General features: G+C 41.2%; 1 protein-coding gene across 1 annotated transcript in view; it reads left to right on the forward strand.

The window, feature by feature from the left end:
- Positions 1 to 20,048, forward strand: part of ACO1 (aconitase 1) — a 65,432-nt gene that overhangs the window by 21,705 nt on the left and 23,679 nt on the right. Inside the window, exons 2-8 of the mRNA XM_047065223.1 lie at positions 3,441 to 3,559; positions 4,602 to 4,770; positions 5,695 to 5,832; positions 12,107 to 12,176; positions 12,303 to 12,486; positions 12,958 to 13,097; positions 16,546 to 16,717. Of these exons, the coding sequence (XP_046921179.1) occupies positions 3,463 to 3,559; positions 4,602 to 4,770; positions 5,695 to 5,832; positions 12,107 to 12,176; positions 12,303 to 12,486; positions 12,958 to 13,097; positions 16,546 to 16,717 (970 nt within the window). The 5' untranslated portion in view covers positions 3,441 to 3,462. The remainder of the gene's footprint in view (positions 1 to 3,440; positions 3,560 to 4,601; positions 4,771 to 5,694; positions 5,833 to 12,106; positions 12,177 to 12,302; positions 12,487 to 12,957; positions 13,098 to 16,545; positions 16,718 to 20,048) is intronic.

The raw sequence follows: 20,048 nt of genomic DNA on the forward strand, positions 1-20,048 counted from the left end.
TTTAAGAAATGTGCTCTGTCCTCTGGGGCACATGGGTGGCCCAGTGGATTAAGCATCCAACTTTGCCTCAGGTCGTGATCTCATGGTTCTTTGGGCTCTGTGCTGACAGTGCAGAGGCTACTAGGGATTCTCTCTCTCTCTCTCTTGCCTGCCCCTCCCCCATTCATGCTTTCTCTGTCTCAAAATAAATAAAGATAAAGAAATGTACTCTGTCTTCAAAGCCACAGTGTTCCTTCCCAAAGCAGTCCTAAGATCCTCCAGCCTTCCACACTTAGGGTTCAGTTGTATTTCTTCTGCCCCGTGATTCGGTGATTCTCTCCGTGGCTGTTTTCTCTAGCTTTTGCCTTTTCTTTCCATCCACCACTTTTCCACATCAGCTGCCGCCATCCAGTTGCCCACGCAGGTTACCTCTCGCCTCCTTTCTCTCTGTAGTTGCCTACCTGAGTTTTCTCTCTCTCTGATTACCCTGCCATTCTCCAGTCTGAGACATCTGCCAGGTGGGGCTGGGACACATGTCACGGGCTGGCAGTCCAGTGGTCACATAGAGCCCACAGGCGTGTTCGGTTTAGCCGTCATGCTACAGACTCACACGGTATTTTAGAAACATTTAGTTACCAACATTTCTAAATCAAGAGAGTTCACGTAGAAATCCCAACTGCCAGACTTGCTTGAAAAATTGGATGATCTGTCAACAGTGGGCTGGGCATTCCTGCATCAGCTCTAGGCTGGAGCCAAATGGCCACTGCCCCCCTTAGACGGCACATTCCACCCAGGCCTGCTCCCTCCTCCCACCTCCCCCATCAATTCTGATTCAGTAGCTTAGGGGTGAGACTCAGGAATCTATCTGTATTTTTAACCAGAACTATCCCTGGGTAGTTCTAACTCAGATGGTCTAGGGGCATATGCTTTTATAAACACAGTTTCCCTTGCTGGCCTTTCTTTAGTTTTGGTTCCAGAATTCCCAGAGAAGGAAGTGGATTGGCCCAGATTAGGGCAGATAGCTTTCCCTCTCCCTGACAAAATGGCAGCCCCTGCAAAACCACGTGGAACTCGGGTAAAGAAGTCATTGCCAGCACAGAGATGCTGGCAGACAACCTCACTCTGTCCTCTGCATTCTCTAGTGCTCCTGACAGGTGTCTGGCTTGTCCTGTGGCCTCCAGCACTGCTAACTCCAGGAAGGCAGGGGCTGCTTCTCAGTCCACTGCCTCTCCCCAGAATTCCCTAGCCCTGGACTTTAGACAGAGGATATACACAAATATCTATTTCTTTTAAACTTTCAGTTAGTTTTCAAAAAGTTATATGGGTAAAAACACAACATGGGTACATGGCTAAAAACACAAACAAAATGAAAGGATGAGTAGTGGAAACTGAGTCTTACTCCTAATCTTGACTTCAAGGCCCCTGCCCTTCTTAAAGGAGCCAGTCGCTTTGGTGTTTTCATGAAGCTATGGGCCTGTCTAGGGAGACAAGAACCACTTGTAACTTTTTATCCCCCCAAAGGGTCATTTCCTGTTACAGACACACCACATTTTATTGTGCTTTGCAGATACTGCATTTTTTATAGATGGAAGGTTTGTAGCAACCCCGCTTTGAGCAAGTCTGTTGGTATCATTTTCCCAGCAGCATTTCTTCACTTCCTGCCTCTGTGTCACATTCTGACAATTTTCACAATATAGCAAACTTACTCATTATCATTAGATTTGGTATAGTTGTCTACAATCAGTGATTATGATTCCCTGAAAGCTCAGATGATGGTTAGCATTTTTTAGCAATAAAGTATTTTTTATTTAAAAAATTTTTTTAATGTTTATTTTTGAGAGAGAGAGAGAGAGAGAGAGAGAGAGAGTGACAGAGTACAAGAGGGAGACACAGAATCTGAAACAGGCTCCAGACTGAGCTGTCAGCACAGAGCCCGACGTGGGGCTTGAACTCATAAACTGCAAGATCGTGACTTGAGCTAAATTTGGATGCTTAACTGACTGAGCCACCCCCCTGCCCCAGCAATAAAGTGTTTTTTAATTAAAGTATATACATTGTTTTTAAATAGATTAATGTATAGTGTAAACATAACTTTTATATGCATTGGGAAACCTAAACATTCTTTTGACCCACATTATTGCAATACTTGTCTTATTGTGGTGGTATGAACTGAACCTATATGTCCAGAGTTTGCACATATTGTTTTTTCATATTACAGTAATATGTTGATCATTCCATATTAGTCATCCTCAAATATGTTGAATATTTAAATATTCATAAAACCCCTGAATTAATTGGGGAAATGTTAGTATTCTTGTGTTTTGTTTTTGTTTAAGATTTTAGTTTTAAGTGATATCTACACGCCTCAGAAATGTTACTATTCTTTTTTATTTTTAATGTTTGTATTTATTTTTGAGAGAGAGAGAGAATGAGCAGGGGGAAGGGCAGAGAGAGAGAGAGAGAGAGAGAGAGAGAGAGAGAGAGAAAGCCAGGGAGGAACAGAGAGAGGGAGGCAGAGGATCCAAAGCAGGCTCTGCTCCAACAGCAGAGACCCCAAACCGGGGCTCGAACTCATAAACCATGACATCATGATCTGAGCCAAGGTCAGACGCTGAACCGACTGAGCCACCCAGGCGCCCCGGAACATTACTATTCTTGTCTCAAAATTGGGAAATGGATTGGTTGAAAGATTTTTGCCCCAGGGGTAGGACTAGAAAGCAAGTTTTCTTATTCCTTCTCTACTTGCTATTCCTACTGTGTTTTTCTCTGAGTCGTACATTTATGTTATTTGAAATTGCTATTTGTGTGGTGGAGGCCAGGAACAATTACTTCCCTGGTTCACTGCTTATAATCCTGCCTGGAGCTAGGGTAGAGGGTCTCCTCCACACTCACTTGGGAAGTAAGTTTAGGCCTTTACGCCCCACTGCAGTAACAGAGATTCCTTGATGTGAACACTTTGTTGCCACCTTGTGCAAAGTGAATCAGGAAGACTTCAAACTACCATGTTTCTTTCTAATGCTGCAGAGACTGTTACAACAGGAAATAGTGCTTTCAAGCCCCCACTTCCAAAGTTCAAGTTTTATACAATTCCATGTCATCTGCTATGACCTTTTACCTCCTGTCAGGCAAGACATGAGTCCAGCTCAAAGGGCCGGTTTGTATCTTCAGGATTTACCATAAGACACGGTATATCTTATTGGTGGAAGAATGTTGGAAAGTTGTAGACATAAGACAAAAGTGTGGGATTTTATGGTCTCTCAAGAGGTGAATGCTAGCTTTCACGATACCTTCACAGAAGCCCATTTTATTTGCTAAGAATATAATTCTTGTAGTCGTTTATGTCCTGCCTTCCTCCTGTGAAAAGATGAGTGATGTCTTGAAGTGAATATCTACCGTGATTGTCAAAATAAATGAGGTCCAGTTTTGACAGTTAGAAATTAAATGTTCCCTTTTCTTTTCAGGGACACGTGGCCATCAGGAATCATGAGCAACCCATTTGCACACCTTGTTGAGCCTTTAGATCCTGCACAACCAGGAAAGAAATTCTTCAATTTGAATAAACTGAAGGATTCAAGATATGGTAGGTGCATGGCTCTATGATGTTAATTGGTCTGACAGCAGTTTGAGTCTCGTTTGCATAGTAATTAAGCTATGTAATTAATTAGCCTTTAGGAGATTTGAAAGAGGGAGTAGCAGAAATGGGTGAATGGTCTTGAATTAAGCACACAAACTCACACACCTTTTCTTATGTTGCTCATTTTTATGTTAGTAATTATTATATACATGTGACATTTATATAACACTCTATAGTATATAGAGGGTTTATACATATATATTACATCATTTAGTCTGCATAACAACCCCTTGAGGTCATGTTTATAAAATGTTAGAAGTCCTGAGGAAGCTGAGACCCAGAGAGGATCAATGACATGATCAAGAAACAACAATGTGGGTAAGAGCAGAGGACAAAAACATGTCTTTTTTTATCCCAAATCCTCTGCTTTTCTACCTTTGCACTCTTGTCTTTTCCAAATAATATTGGTGAATAGTTTTCATAGATCAGGAATAAACATTTCTTTTATAAATAAACAAAATAGTTTTTCTTCTGAACTGTTGTTGTATCCTTGAACCCACTACCAGTAGCCATTCTGCATGGCATGTGGGCTTATATTTCCTTTGAAAGGTGTATGTGACCAAACTTTGGTCTTAATTACATTAGTTGTAAAGAAGTTATTTTCTCATTTCTTGAACACTAGTTTTCATAAGAAATATTACTCTGTGTGTGTGCGTGTGTGTGTGTGTGTCACTTGCCAGCACGTGATATGGTAAATATCTAGGCTAACTTCTTTCATGATGACTTAACAGAAACTATTAATGGAATCCAAGGTAAGGCAATCATTTATTGTGAAAGAATTAACTTTTTCTATTACTGAATGCCTTTTCAACCCATTCAGTATTCTTACATATCGAACTGTTGAAATCAATTTAAATTTACCCTCTTTCCCTGTTGGAAAATAGTCTGATGCTTCATATCAGGTTTATATGGGGACTGGCTTTACAATAGCTCTTATAATAATGTGTCTCATGACTTTATTTTGTTATACTTTTTTCTTTTTTTGTAGAACGCTTACCATTTTCTATCAGAGTTCTCCTGGAGGCAGCCATTCGGAACTGTGATCAATTTTTGGTGAAGAAAAATGACATTGAAAATATCCTAAATTGGAATGTCATGCAGCATAAGAACATAGAAGTGCCGTTTAAGCCTGCCCGCGTCATCCTGCAAGACTTTACGTGAGCCTAATGTCACTTCACTTCCCTGTTCACTGCCTCCCTTGCCAGCCTTTAAGGAAAGCTTGAATCACACACACACACACACACACACACTATGACTGTATAACTTATCACCCATTATCCAGACACTTTTGAAAACGAAAGAGGTCTGTTATCCTGGACAGCTAGAGATTGTCTCCGACAAGTGGGATGTGTAGTCACTCCACTTCTCCCAGTGGCAAAGGTCATTGTTTTTGGAGATCCTAACCTTAAGTATACTAACAAAAAGTGGAAGAAATAGCATGGAGTAGGGCTATCTTGGAATCTTCTCCCCCTCACATCCTGTCACCCAGATAGCCAGGTTTGAAACAGCTGTCCTTAGAATGTCAATATGCTGTGTCCTGAGGGGAGACTTGTAGTTCACAAGGCCTGACCTGTTGCCCTGAAACCTCAGTTCACATCCTGCTATTCCTGGGAGTCTTTATTCCCCATCATGGCCTGTTTTCTGAGATCTTGCCTTTGCATTTTTAAGTGATGTTATTTTATTCCTTATAGAGACGAAATTTTACTTTACCAAAGGACAGTCCAGAGGACAAATTTTATACTCAAAATAATAAAAAGGAAGGATTCACAGCATTCTTCTCAGAATTACATCCATTTCTTTAAATTTGGTTGGAGGTTGGAGGTTGGAGGTGAAATCCGTGTATCTTCTATAGGCCTTTGTCACCCACCCCCCCACGTGAATGGGAATCAGCCATGGCAGTAACAGCCCCAGTGTTAAGTGCACATTTTACCACGGTCTCTATTTAGACCGTATTTGTTGTTAACTTTAATGCAAAATTGCATGTAGAGATACCACTCAGTCATGGCGCTTACTACCAATTTCTGCTCAAGGAAGCGTGTTTAGAAACTTCCACTTTTCTGTTTAATTCTCTCTTTTCTTAGGGGTGTGCCAGCTGTGGTTGACTTTGCGGCAATGCGAGATGCTGTGAAAAAGTTAGGAGGAGATCCAGAGAAAATAAACCCTGTTTGTCCTGCTGATCTTGTAATTGATCACTCCATCCAGGTTGATTTCAACAGAAGGTGAGAGATTAGGATGAATACTTGGGTTTTCTGTTTTGTGCAGAATCTTGGAGATCAAGTCTTCTTTGTGTGTGTAAGTAAACAAAAGAAAATCTTTAAAAGATGTATTCAGAAAAACTCAAACTTAATACAGATTTTCCAGTGAAGATTTTTTGGGGGGGGGTGGGGGGTTATTATGTGTGGTTTTTTTCCTGTTCACTTCTTTTGGGGCCCAGGCTGAAGGAGAAAGCTCCTGGTGATCACAGAGGCTCAAGAGGGCAAGTGGGAACCCACAGTATCTCTTGAGGCTTAGATTAGGGCTGGCAGATTAGAATGCTGTCTATTTGCAATAATATTAATCAAAGCAAGACACACAGTCAAGCCCTAACTCAGGAGTGGGAAGTACACTCCATCTGTTGTAAAAGTAAGTGCAAGATTATACAGCCAGGGTTTGGATACAAGCAGGGCAACCAGGTACTGCTAAAAGTCTGATATCTTAACCTAGAAGAGTAACTAAATAAAGTTATCATCAACTATGAGTGCAGAAGAAAGAACTATACCACATTCAATGCTGGGAAAATTAGTTACTTGATAGAGCAGGTCCTATGAATTAAAGCATTAATATTTTTTAAATTAAATCATCAAAAACTTTAAAAGAAATATAAGTATGTATATGTCTTGATGAGAAAGATCTTTCTAAATTTAAAAGCAGTAAATGAAGCAAAAAAGGAACAAGGAACTATAGATTTAATGGCTTCAAAGTTAACGGTAAATATCTTTAAAATATTTGCAACAAATACAACAAAGGGCTAATATCTTTAATATATAAACCTTGTGTATAATCCATTAAAAAATCGTAAAACCCAGCAGATAAATGGGTAAAGGAAAGTGGATGTTTCACAATAAAAGGAAAAACAAATGGTAAACACGACATAAATCCTTTTCAACTTTACAAGTAATAAAAAAGCAGATTAAATCCTCGAGATACCATTTTCTCCTATCAGTAAAGATTAGAAAATAAACATTATTAATTATAAAGGTGTCATGAGGGAGACACTTTTATGTGCTGCTGATCACACTGAATTAGAAATGATGAAGGCCGCGTGTATTAAGATTATTAGAAATCACCATACCTTTCATCCTGGAATTTCCACTTCTGAGCATATCCTTCACAGATACCTGAAATTCAGAAATAGCTTAATGACTACATAGTGTTCATTAAAGCATGATTTATAATATTGAAAACCTAGAAGCATCCTAAACGTCCAACAAAGGAGAATGATTAAATTAAGGTATGTCCTTGAAGTAAATTATTAGGTAACATTTGCTGTTATAATTATAAAGCGTTTAATAACACTTGGAACATACTCATGTCTTAGCTCAATGAGCCAAATACAAATTGCTTGTATGGCGTGATTTCAGCTAGATGAAGAACTATACAGAGATTAAAAGATTGAAAAAAGAGATGCCAAACTGCTAGATGATTTATCTCTGGGATTGTAACTGTTCTTCATTTTCACAATAAGAAGCTATTGGTTTGGTTTATTTATTATTTTTATTTTTAGAGGCAGAGCGCGAGCAGGGGAGGGGCAGAGAGAGAGACAGAGGATCCAAAGCAGGTTCCATGGTGACAGCACAGAGCCCGACGTGGGGTTCAAACCCACAAACCACGAGATCACGACCTGAGCTCAAGTCGGACACTTAACTAACTGAGCCACCAGGAGCCCCGGAAGCTATTGTTTTTAAATTAAAAAGTCACTTAAGATAGGAAATAAACCACTCAAAGAGAGAGACAGAAAACTTTATTTGCTTCCTTGGGGACTTAAGTGGGTTCCATACAGCCTCAAGGGAACTGTAGTAGCTGGTCATTCTCAAGTTAATGTCAATATCCAAGCCAGATAAATTCAGGATAAAAAGACATCGGCTTTGTCCCCTGAATTGATGGTTCTTGGAACAGACTGGAGATTCGGCAGCTGTTCCCTTTCCTTTGGACTCTAAACTCATCCTTAGGCAATTTGTCTTTTCTTTTTTTTCCCTCCTTGAATCACATGAGCTCAATTTAATAGTTTGGTGTCAAAGGGAAGAATAAGAAGTACACAGATAGAATGTTACTCTATTTGAGGGTAAGGATATTTCCTAACACCCCACTTCAGAAGTTATAAAGGTAGCCTCGCAAAATCATTGGCAACTTTATCTTTCCTGAAGATTCTCACTGATGTTGATAATTTACCTTTATTTCAGTGCCTGCAAGGGGAAAGTACTGGTGGAGATAGAATTGTAATTGTTTTAATGTCTGAAGTCTTTTGACTGAAAATTCAAAGAGCTCCGGGCTATTATTAAGCAGTTAATGAATCTGAGTCATCACCAAGTTCACTGTGATTTTTTTTTCCTTGAGACCCATCAACTCTGATTTCAATTTTTTATGGACCCTTTACATTTATACCGTAGTACTGAAAACATTATTATAAAAACAGCAAAGTCCAGGGGGGAACTTTGATCCAAATTGATATCCAAATCTGGCAAACACTTTTTTTTCTTTTTTGTAATTAAAGAGAACATTTCTGTTAGAAGTATTTTCATTGGTGGTGTTTTGTTTTTATTGCTTGAGTTTGGTTTTGCAATTTGACCTCACAGGCTCTTTCCTCATTTTTGTAAGGAATTAAATGTGATATGTCTCAACTTCTGTGGAACTGTGTGCTGTGGGCTTATTTCCAGCTATTTCCAGAAATGAACTCAAAAAACTGTGGCAGGGTGCTGGGATGATAAAGGTTCTCGTTTAAATATTTCCGAGCTCTTTGCCTTGCTTGAATAATAATAATTGGCTGCACACCATTTTTAGGAATGGAGGGTCTAGCTAACTCATTATTGTAAAATTAGAATAATTATTCAAAGTTACCTCAAAAATAACCTTTTCTTTTTAAAATCCCAACAAGAATATCAAAACAACTTCTGACCAGATTTCATGAGTGTGGAAGCTCTCTCCTCTGTAAATAACTATAAATAACTCTGTAAATAAGTTTGTGAATTTCTGGAGTACCATTAAATGTAATAGAAACTTTGGTATACGTCCAAATCTGAATTCAAATTACATAACTAGGGAGAAATTTCCTCTTTAGTCATATTCAGAAACTTTATTAAAAGCTCAGTAGATTGGTGAATTCAGGGAACTTCTGAGTTCAAATGCAAATTCTAGGTCTGTTCATTCATCCCAATAACTAGAACTGTTCATTGAGCCAAGGTTAGAATAAAAAAAGTTTTGTTTTAAATAGTAAATAGGTTTTTACCTAGAGTTAACCTATCTTAAAACAGCCTGAGCATGTCTGGCTTCTGCTTGTCCTGTGAATATGTCATTTACGTCACACTGGTGCCCCAGAATTCTCTGGGGTGAATGTTCCCCTCCCAACCCTGCTTCTGCTGTGAGAGGCTCTGTTGTCCTTCCGCTGCTGGAGGCATGAGGGGGAAGAACCCTGACTGGGTGTCCACAAGTGCTCCGAGTAGAAGAGCCACGGGCACCAGACACAGGGCCACACAGGGAGTCTGGAGGGTTCGGCCAGCGGTATCACTTGATCCAGGGTGCGGACCAGGGAGGGAAGAGCTGGAAAAGGCACGGAGAGAATACAGGAGAGAATAGAGGGTGCAAAGGCATGAGGGAAGTGAGGTTTGGGAGAATATGAGGGCTTCAGCATGGCTGAAGTTAAAGTTTGAACCAGGCGATAGGAGAGGGCTTATAAAGGAAGTTTGAGAGGTGGCTGGGTGGCTCAGTAATTTAAGTGTCCTTACTCTTAATTTTGGCTCAGGTCATGATCTCACAGTTAGTGGGTTCCAGCCCCGCATCGGGCCCTGTGCTGACAGTGTGGAGCCTGCTAGGGATTCTCTCTCTCTCTCTCTCTGCCTCTCTGCCCTTCCTCTGCTCTCTCTCAGTCTTTCAAATAAATAAATAAAAGTTTTTTAAACAAGGAAATTTGAGGTTACACTGAAAAACTTCATTTTTTTAAAATTTTCTTTTTAATGTTTATTTATTTATTGAGAGAGAGCAAGCCAGGGAGGGAAACAGAGAGAGAGAGAGAGAGAGAGAGAGAGTGCGCATCCCAAGCCAGCTCCGGGCTGTCGGCACAGAGCCGGATGCAGGGCTCGAATTCACGAACTGTGAGATAATGACCTGAGCCAAAACCAAGAGTCAGACATTTAGCTAACTGAGCCACTCAGACGCCCTTGAAGAACTTTGTGTTTTATTTAGGGAAGAGATTTGTACTTTACTGAGAAATGGGAAGCCATTGGCAGGTTCAAGATGGGTCATGATAATCTATGTCTTAGAAAATGGATGCTGGTGACGGTATGAAGGTAGGTTGAAGAGACTGACAGAGGAGCCAGTTAGGCCTTTTCTGGAGTAAATGCTTGGATAGTTGTAAATACTAAGTGGCGGGAGGGGAAGTCAGTCGCTAGATGATACAGACAGATGGGGATGGGGATGAGGATGAGGTTCAGGAAGCAAGCTCATGTGTTAGGGTGTGACCCGTTGAGTATGTGGTGCCTGAGGTGTTCCTGATGCAGATAGATGCCTGGGATACATTGGAAATGTGGACCCGGACCTGAAGAGACAGGTGGGAGTCAGAGGGATGGAGCCCTCAGTGTACTGGTAAGAAGGTGGAAACGAGTGCCTAAAGGAGTAGCTGTACTGGTCCAGAGGATCCAGAGGCTCTGTCCTTCCAGGGGTAGCACACTTGTCCTGCCTCGTTCCCTTACATCACCATCTCCTTTCTCTATTTCTACCTTCTGCTTTTCTCTCATGCATACACAGACTCACAGACATTCATACAGTACATCAGGGATCACCTTTTTTTGTAAAGGGCCAGTAGTAAATATTTTAGGTTTTGCTGCCTACACACTGTGTCTGCTCACATATCCTTTTGTTTTCAACCTTTAAAAATGTAAAAATTATTGCTTGCTTCAGGGCAAAACCTGTACAGACATTGGGCTGGATTTGGAGTTTGTGGACCCCTGCTCTAAGGCACCCTCAGGAATTGATTCCCTTAAAGCAACTGACACTTAACCTTGGAGAATATTCACATCAGGAGAAAGAAGTCAGTGTCGTAACTGAGTGTGTAAATGTGTAAACTGAGTAAATGCTAAGTGCTTGCAGCCCTTTTCTTCCCAAGGAGCACCTACCTGTCTTTATCTGGCTGACTCTTCTTCATCCTTCAGACTGGATCGGTGTCACTTTCCTCTCGAAGGCATTCCCGACCCCCCAGTCTGAGTTTGTGACCCTATCTGAGTGTTCCCCTGGCACTCTGTACTTCCTGTATCATGGCATGATGGTCACACTCCCGTAATTGCCTGGCAGTTTCTCTGTATCGCTCACCAGGCTCTGGGCACCAAGTGAGCAGTGCATTTGCCGCTGTTGCATGCTTGTATTCCCAGCGAGTGGCAAGGACAGGCTCTGTGGATCACTAATAAGTTTAGAAGAGTGGTGGCTTCCTAGTAAAGTCAGTAGGTGTTTACTATTAATGAATGAAGTCTGACTTGGGTCTTAGCTATTAATTTTACCGCCCTTTCCTGGGTTCACTCAATCCATGATATACAGTTTATGAGTGCCTTCTGTGCCCAAACCTGCGAAGTTGTAACTATGAGTTGTTCTACTTTGACTCAAGACGTATGTAATTTGATTATAAAAATCCTGGAAGAGCTTCTTGATTCCCTGCTCTGCCTGTGTCTTTCCTGTTGGACTGAATGACTTTGAGTAAACTCAAGCATATAATCCGTGCTTTATAGATACTCTTGGGTGGCACCATTCTCCTCAGAAACCTCTCCGGGAGCTAGGAGACTGATTTTATAAAGGCCTGTGCCTCCTGGCATCGCTGTTTCGCTGTCTCCCAACATAAACAAATGAAAATGCCAGCCCGGACCAGGCTCAGCTCAGAGAGGTGTCATAACAAGGTCAGGCAGGACGAAGTACAGAGACCAAGGTTCTTTAAATCTCTAAGCTGCTGTTGTCATCATAAATGTCCAGACACTGTTCCTAAAAGTCAGGCTGTGTGACTAGACTAGCTATAACTTGAATTCACTTAATGTTTGTTACTCACCATGTTTAAAGGTATTATAGAGATCAATTGAACCAAATAATAATTACTCTTTTTACTTTTTCTGATTACCTCTCATTTCCCATGTAAATAAACGCATTGGTATCGTCCAGCAAGGCTGCAGATGAAGTTGCCAGTTGGTTTCTTTATCACTGAGAAGTCTGACCGGTAATATTTTAAGCCTTAAAATTTATACATTCAGCTTTTCTCTCTGACAGGGCAGACAGTTTACAGAAGAATCAAGACCTGGAATTTGAAAGAAATAGAGAACGGTTTGAATTTTTAAAGGTATGGGCGGAGTTTGCTTCCATTGGCTGGTTGTTTATAAACGCGGGTACGAGGGGGAGGTGCCAAGGAGCTGGGCTGCATGGAAGTGCATCGGATATTCATTGCGTTCTTTCCGGTCCATCCTAGTGGGGTTCTCAGGCTTTTCGCAACATGCGGATTATACCCCCTGGCTCAGGAATCATCCACCAGGTGAATCTGGAGTATTTGGCAAGAGTGGTATTTGATCACGATGGCTATTATTACCCAGACAGCCTTGTGGGCACGGATTCGCACACTACCATGATTGATGGTTTGGGAGTTCTGGGCTGGGGTGAGTATTGTTGCAGGTTCCTCTTCCACACACGCTGTTCTGTAGTGTGTAGCCTAATTCACACTGATCCCGTTATAACATCCCAGTAGCACGACTTTGTGTGACTACACATATCAAAGAGACATTTTTGTCTGCTTTATTTACTGTTGGATTTCTAGTGCCTAGAAAAGCACCTCACAGGTACTCAATAATAATGTTTGGAAGAACGAACTGGAGCTGTTTGTTAAAAATGGAGACTCCGGAACCCCACTTTCCACTTGGTATAGAACCAAAGGGATTGTGATACTGCTGTTTTGGGGACCACACTCTGAGAAGTGCTTATAAAAATTCTGTAGAGGGAAATAGAAAAAGATAACTACTCATTACAGGATCCAAATCTACACTAGGAAGACATTGTAATGAGGTTGAATTATGCCTGAGGGATATAGTAAGGCATGCTGAAAGCATTCTTCTGCCCTGCCTTCCTTGCAGGAGTGGGTGGTATCGAAGCAGAGGCAGTCATGCTGGGTCAGCCAATCAGTATGGTGCTTCCCCAGGTGATCGGCTACAGGCTGATGGGAAATCCCCACCCTCTGGTGACATCCACTGACATTGTGCTCACCATTACCAAGGTAACAACTTGCCCCCTCTTCCCACGGTCTTGGGCAGTCACAGTGACGGGAGGAAATACATGCTGGCGTCCATCTTGGTTTCTCTGTGCGCTAGGAAACAGTATGTTGATGATTTTTAAAAAGAGATGAGGAGAGGGTTCTTTGTTAAGTTTTAGATAATTATGTTCATTTTACTCTTCCATGGCTGCATGGATCCTTTTCTTTAAAAGGGTACTTTGAAATTGTGAAATAGTTCAGACACACAGAAGTTAAAATGACGTTGGCATGCACCACCACCCAGAACTAACAGTTGGTAACATTTTGCCCCCTTTGCTTCAGAGCCCTCTCTGTATGTATACTTTTTATGAGATAAAATGGGATATTTATGGCTAAAGCCATCCTCCACATTCTTAGACATAATGGCTATCCTAACGTTCCAAGACTCATTCCCAAGCATGTGTTTATACTGTGACTACATTTTCTCACATGGTTCTTCTTTATATGTAAATAGCAAACTGCTCCTATGAATTTAATGTCTAACTTGTTTAATTCCCTTCTGTGTATTCTAAATTACAACAGATGTTTCTCCAAGCTGGAAATACTCCTTTTTTTTTTTTCTTTTTCCTTAGCTTTTGCAAGAAATAATGGGTTTTTTTGGTGATTTGCTTGCTTTGCAAAAAGAAGGCAGTTTCATTTTGAAAGATTATTAGAAAAGTGATGGTTTTTTATTATCACAGACATTTTTTTCTGGTTGTACAGTTTGGAGGCTTGGAGTGTTAGGGATGGCCACTATCCTGTTAAAGGCCAAAGATGTTTCTCTTTAATCTTTATGGAATTTGGAATCACATTTCTTTGAACACTGTAGCTTTTTTGAGAAGTCTGTGCATTATTCTGTAAATGTAGAATAATATAGGTCTTGCCCACAGAATTTGGCAGAATCCCACATAACCAAAAGAGCCTGACGGTTGTCCACACAGTTCATGAAACTGGCTTCGTGCAGGGCCACGTCAGTCACTGAGGCCCCAGCCCTGGCTGATGGCGTGTATGGAAAATATATGGGAGTCAGACTGTCTAGATCTTTTGGTTACATTTGACTTGTACCTCTGTTCAGGAAATTTGTTCATTATACCCTTGAAAATAATCCATTTACTTATCCGCCTAACTAGTGCAAGACCATTTAGGTTGAAAGAAAGTATTTAATTTTTAGCACTTCCAGTGATCTCCTTAGAGAGAAAAAGCCCTTCTCATTTTGGAAAACTTTTATTAATGTTGATATTTGTGATTTGGGCGTTAACTTTTTCTTTTTTTTTTCTTTTTATAATAATTATTTTGACATCATTTTATTTTTTTATTTAATTATTTTTTAAATTTACATCCAAGTTAGCTAGCATATAGTGCAACAGTGATTTCAGGAGTAGATTCCTCAATGCCCCTTACCCATTTAACCCCTCCCGCCTCCAAAAACCCCTCCAGTAGCCCTCTGGTTGTTCTCCATATCTAAGCCTCTCTTATGTTTTGTCTCCCTCCCTGTCTTTATATTATTTTTGCTTCCCTTTCCTTGTGTTCATCTGTTCTGTGTCTTAAAATCCTTATATGCCTGAAGTCATATGATATTTGTCTTTCTCTGACTAATTTCACTTAGCATAATGCCTTCTAGTTCCATCCATGTAGTCGCAAATGGCAAGACTTCATTCTTTTTGATTGCTGAGTAATACTCCACTGTATGTATGTGTGTATATATATATATATATATATACACACACACATACCACATCACCTTTATCCATTCATCTATCAGTGGACATTTGGGCTCTTTCCATACTTTGGCTATTGTTGATAGTGCTGCTATAAGCATTGGGGTGCATGTGTCCCCTTGAAACAGCACACCTGTATCCCGTGGATAAATGCCTAGTAGTGCAATTGCTGGGTCGTAGGGTAGTTCTATTTTTAATTTTTTGAGGAACCTCCACACTGTTTTCCAGAGTGGCTGCACCAGTTTGCATTCCCACCAACAATGCAAAAGAGATCCTTTCTCTCCACATCCTCACCAACATCTGTTGTTGCCTGAGTTAATGTTAGCCATTCTGACAGGTATGAGGTGGTATCTCATTGTGGTTTTGATTTGTATTTCCCTGATGATGAGTGATGTTGAGCATTTTTTCATGTGTCGGTTGGCCATCTGAATGTCTTCTTTGGAGAAGTGTCTATTCATGTCTCTTGCCCATTTCTTCACTGGATTATTTGTTTTTTGGGTGTTGAGTTTGATAAGTTCTTTATGGATTTTGGATACTAACCCTTTATCTAATATGCCATTTGCAAGTATCTTCTCCCATTCTGTCGGTTGCCTTTTAGTTTTGCTGATTGTTTCCTTCACTGTACAGAAGCTTTTTATTTTGATGAGGTCCCAATAGTTCATTTTTGCTTTTGTTCCCCTTGCCTCTGGAGACGTGTTGAGTAAGAAGTTGCTGCAGCCAGGGTCTAAGAGGTTTTTGCCTGCTTTCTCCTTGAGGATTTTGATGGCTTCCTGTCTTACGTTTAGGTCTTTCATCCATTTTGAGTTTATTTTTGTAAATGGTGTAAGAAAGTGGTCCAGGTTCATTCTTTTGCATGTCGCTGTCCAGTTTTCCCAGCACCAATTGCTAAAGAGACTGTCTTTCGTGCTTTGTCAAAGATTAGTTGGCCATAGGTTTGTGGGTCCATTTCTGGGTTCTCTATTCTGTTCCATTGATCTGAGTGTCTGTTTTTGTGCCAGTACCATACTGTCTTGATTACAGCTTTGTAATACAACTTGAAGTCTGGGATTTTGATGCCTCCAGCTTTGGTTTTCTTTTTCAAGATTGCTTTGGCTATTCGGGGTCTTTTCTAGTTCCATACAAATTTTAGGATTGTTTGTTCTAGCTCTGTGAAGAATGCCGGTGTTATTTTGATAGGGATTACATTGAATATGTAGATTGCTTTGGGTAGTATTGACATTTTAACAATATCTGTTCTTCCTATCCAGGAGCATGGAATATTTTTCCATTTTTTTGTGTCTACTTCAATCTCTTTCATAAGCTTGCTATAGTTTTCAGTGTAGACATCATTTAGATTTACAGGAGAGTTGATGTAAAGAATACAGGGAGTTTCTGTTACCTTTCTTCCAACTGCCCCAAACGTTAACATCTCACATAACTGTGGTACATGAAATCAAAATGAAAAATGTGGGTCCAACACTGCTAATGAAACAAGTAACTTCACCAGTGTTTTCAGTAATGACCCTTTTCTGTTCCAGGATTCAATCCAAGATTCCACACTATATAGTTAACATTACTTTTGAAATTTTATTTCTTAGAGTAATCAAAAATATGTTGGGCCACGTCATTGTTTGTGTTTACGTACCAGGCTAGTTTATAAGAATTGTAAGGAGCTAGTTCTGCATTTTAAATGTGGGCTGTCAAGTCTCAGACTTTTCTATTGTTTTGCTGCCTAGCACCTGCGTCAGGTTGGGGTAGTGGGCAAATTTGTCGAGTTCTTCGGGCCGGGAGTAGCCCAATTGTCCATTGCCGACCGAGCTACTATTGCAAACATGTGTCCAGAGTACGGGGCGACTGCTGCGTTTTTCCCAGTTGATGAAGTTAGTATCAAGTACCTGGTGCAGACAGGTAAGTGCAGAACTGCGAAGGCAGAAGCCCTTCATAAAGTTTCGTAGAACTCTGGGGATTGTAGAACTGCCTTATGCCTCTGTCCCTTGGAGTGCACAGGGTCAGACTTATGGTGTTTCTCCTTTTCTCTGTAGAGTCAGAATGGTTGTTGGGATTTCAGAAGGTATGAGACAGACACTGTATGGCCAGTAGAAAGAGCTCAGGTGTTCTGGAATCCAGGTTATTCATGCTGGTCTCTACTTCTAGTTATTTGACAGGAAACAAGGGATCTTAGTAATGAGAACAGCTGTCGTGTGCTGGGCACTTGCTATGTATTTGCTGTCACGCTCTTCACAGATCTGGGGTAGATTGATAGATGAGTTCATTAAACTAATCGGAGAGAAGACTGAGGATCAGAGAGAGAGATGTAGGGTATATATCCAAAGCCAATAAGTAATGGAGCTAGAATCCAAAGCTGAGGCTCCAAACAGGACAGCATTCCAGGACACCTCTGTCTGGGCTGTCCCAAAGGTAAAATGAAAGACCGCATATGAGGGCATCTTGAAATGTTGGCGGTTTCTTGACTCTGTATGTATTTGTTTAGAGATTTGACTTGAACTTGGAGAAAGGTTTTTTTTTTTTTTAATTTTTCAAATTTATTTTTAAAATATTCAGTCATTTATTTAACACATTATCAACATCTGATCTAGGTGTCAGAGATACAGCAGTGACCAACATAATGTCTCTGCCCTCGTGGAGTTTCCATTCCAGTGAGGGAGACAGGCATGAACAAATAAATAAATGCATACGTATGTATATAAGAGAATGAGGAAGAAGGCAGGGGAGGTGTTGAAGTAGCTGAAGGGTGCTAATTTATATATCGGAAGGTCAGCCAGGGCTCCTGAAAGCAGTTTGAAGAGATGCTTAAGTGAAGTGGGAGACAAGCAGTGGGAAGTGGTGGAGGAGGCATTTTCCAGACAGAGGAACCCAAGTACAGCAACTCAAGACGGGACGGTCTCCTTGTGTTCAGACAACAGCCGAGAGGGTGGGGGTGGGGGGGGGCCTTTGTGGCTGGAGCCCAGGGTCAAGGCCATGGGAGGGGAGGTCAGGGACCAGATCCACACAGGGGCTTGCAGACCATAGTGGACAGTTAGAAATTTATTTTAAATTCTAAATGTTCTAGGAAGCCACCGGGTCATTTTGAGCAAGAAGATCACATGAAACAATTTTATTTTTGATGGCTCATCCTATGTGGCAGAGGTGGAAGGGACCTTTTGTTTTCCAAATGACTTTTTTTTTTTTTAAACATTTTTTAGTGTTTATTTTTGAGAGAGACAGAGAGAGCACGAGCAGGGGAGGGGCAGAGAGAGAAGGAGACACAGAATCCGAAGCAGGCTCCAGGCTCTGAGCTGTCAGCACAGAGCCCGATGCAGGGCTCGAACCCACAAACCATGAGATCATGACCTGAGCTGAAGTCAGATGCCTTAACCGACTGAGCCATCCAGGCGCCTCCCAAATGACTTTTAAAATTACAACTGAGTTATTAAGGAGAAAAGAACAGACAGACTTGGGCCTTCTCATCAGTATCCAGTGTTTACTATTGAAAGGTTCTAATGGCTGATGTTCCTTTTGAGATATCAGGAAACAGCAGGCATCAAAGGTAAAGGCTGGTCAAGGTAAAGGCAAATGCAAGGACAGGGCAAATGCACACACACCTCATCATGAGGATTTGTGAGATGTTTACAGACTTCAAGTTTCATCCAGGTCTTCTCCCTGATTGTCCTGAGGAAAACCCTCTGGAAGTAGTTAATATTGTGATAAAAAGTGGTCTTTTTAAAATGTTTTTATTACATATAACCGTATTGAAATTGATTGATATCTCCCTTACTCCCCAAAAAGTTGAAGTGAAAAAGAGGTAGAAATAAAAGAACAGAAGAAATGGTTGAGGGAATTGACCGAGAGAAGGGAAGGGTTGACGGGGAGGAAAAAGAGGGGAAAGTTGCAAAATACACCCAGAGATCAAATTCATTTCTGTGGCTGTAGAAGTGGCCACCAAGCTGCTTAGTGATCTGGCACCAAATTTGCCACATCTAGTGCATTGAAACAAACATACTGCTTCAGGGAAGTAGAGCCCTTTCTCACGCTGAAAGCTAAGAGAGTTTTCTTCTGTGCATCTTCGGGAAGAGAATGGCTGGGTTGTACCAAACGTGATAGATACATACATTAATGAAGCTCAGCCATCTTTTAGGAGGTCCAGGCTGAAAGCGGGTAACTTTTACAATCCAGTTAAAATAAACAGGCTCATCTATCATGGTCCAAGAATCAAGCTCTCAGACAGTCTTACTTAACTGTCAGAGAAATGTGTGGAATGTGTGCCCATTGGGTATTGCTCCGTGAATATTGTCATCTACAGTCAGGATCTAGATAAAACAGCAGAGAGGCACCTGGCTGGCTCATTGGTAGGGCATGTGACTCTTGATCTCGGGGTTGTAAGTTGGAGCCCCATGTTGGGTGTAGAGATTACTTGAAAATAAAATGTTAAAAAAAAAAAAAAGAAAAAAAAAGATACAGCCGAGCATTGAGGGTCATATTCCATTAGGAGTTAAGACTTGGGACTTTGGAGTCTTGAGCCACTATTTCCTTATCTAGAACTTGTCTCATAAGGTAATGATAAAGATTAGAGATGGAGGGGCGCCTGGGTGGCACAGTCGGTTAAGCGTCCGACTTCAGCCAGGTCACGATCTCGCGGTCCGTGAGTTCGAGGCCCGCGTCGGGCTCTGGGCTGATGGCTCGGAGCCTGGAGCCTGTTTCCAATTCTGTGTCTGCCTCTCTCTCTGCCCCTCCCCCATTCATGCTCTGTCTCTCTCTGTCCCAAAAATAAATAAACGTTGAAAAAAAAAAAAAAAAGATTAGAGATGGAGATGATACATTTAAAATGTTTAGCACATAGTGCTGGGCAGACGCGAAGTGCTCAGAGCTGGTGGCAGCTTGAGAGGATTGCTATTTTCACAAGAATAATGTGGAGTGCTGAGTCTGGTCACTTGAAGGCAGAGGCTTCGGTGTGCTTTAACAGGTAACTAAGCCTTAGGTCCTCTGAATGAAGGACAGTGACCAAAGAGAGGAGAGTACTTACAGATAGGACTAGAGTCTTCTTCAGCACATAGTCCAGATCAGTTCATGGCCCCTGATAAACAGCAGCATCACCCAGAGAGTCAAAAAGTTAGACTGAATGTTGAAATCGAAGCAAAGCTTTTGGGTGGGTGGGTGGGTGGGTGGGTGGGTGTGTGTGTGTGTGTGTGTGTGTGTGTGAGGGAGATGCACCTGACTTCTCTAATTGCTGGCGGAGGCTTTA

This window comes from Lynx rufus, unplaced genomic scaffold (genome assembly GCF_022079265.1).
Source record: "Lynx rufus isolate CCGP_SWC_20201006 ecotype Redwood Valley unplaced genomic scaffold, mLynRuf1.p SCAF_10, whole genome shotgun sequence".
In the NCBI taxonomy this organism is placed as follows: domain Eukaryota; kingdom Metazoa; phylum Chordata; class Mammalia; order Carnivora; family Felidae; genus Lynx; species Lynx rufus.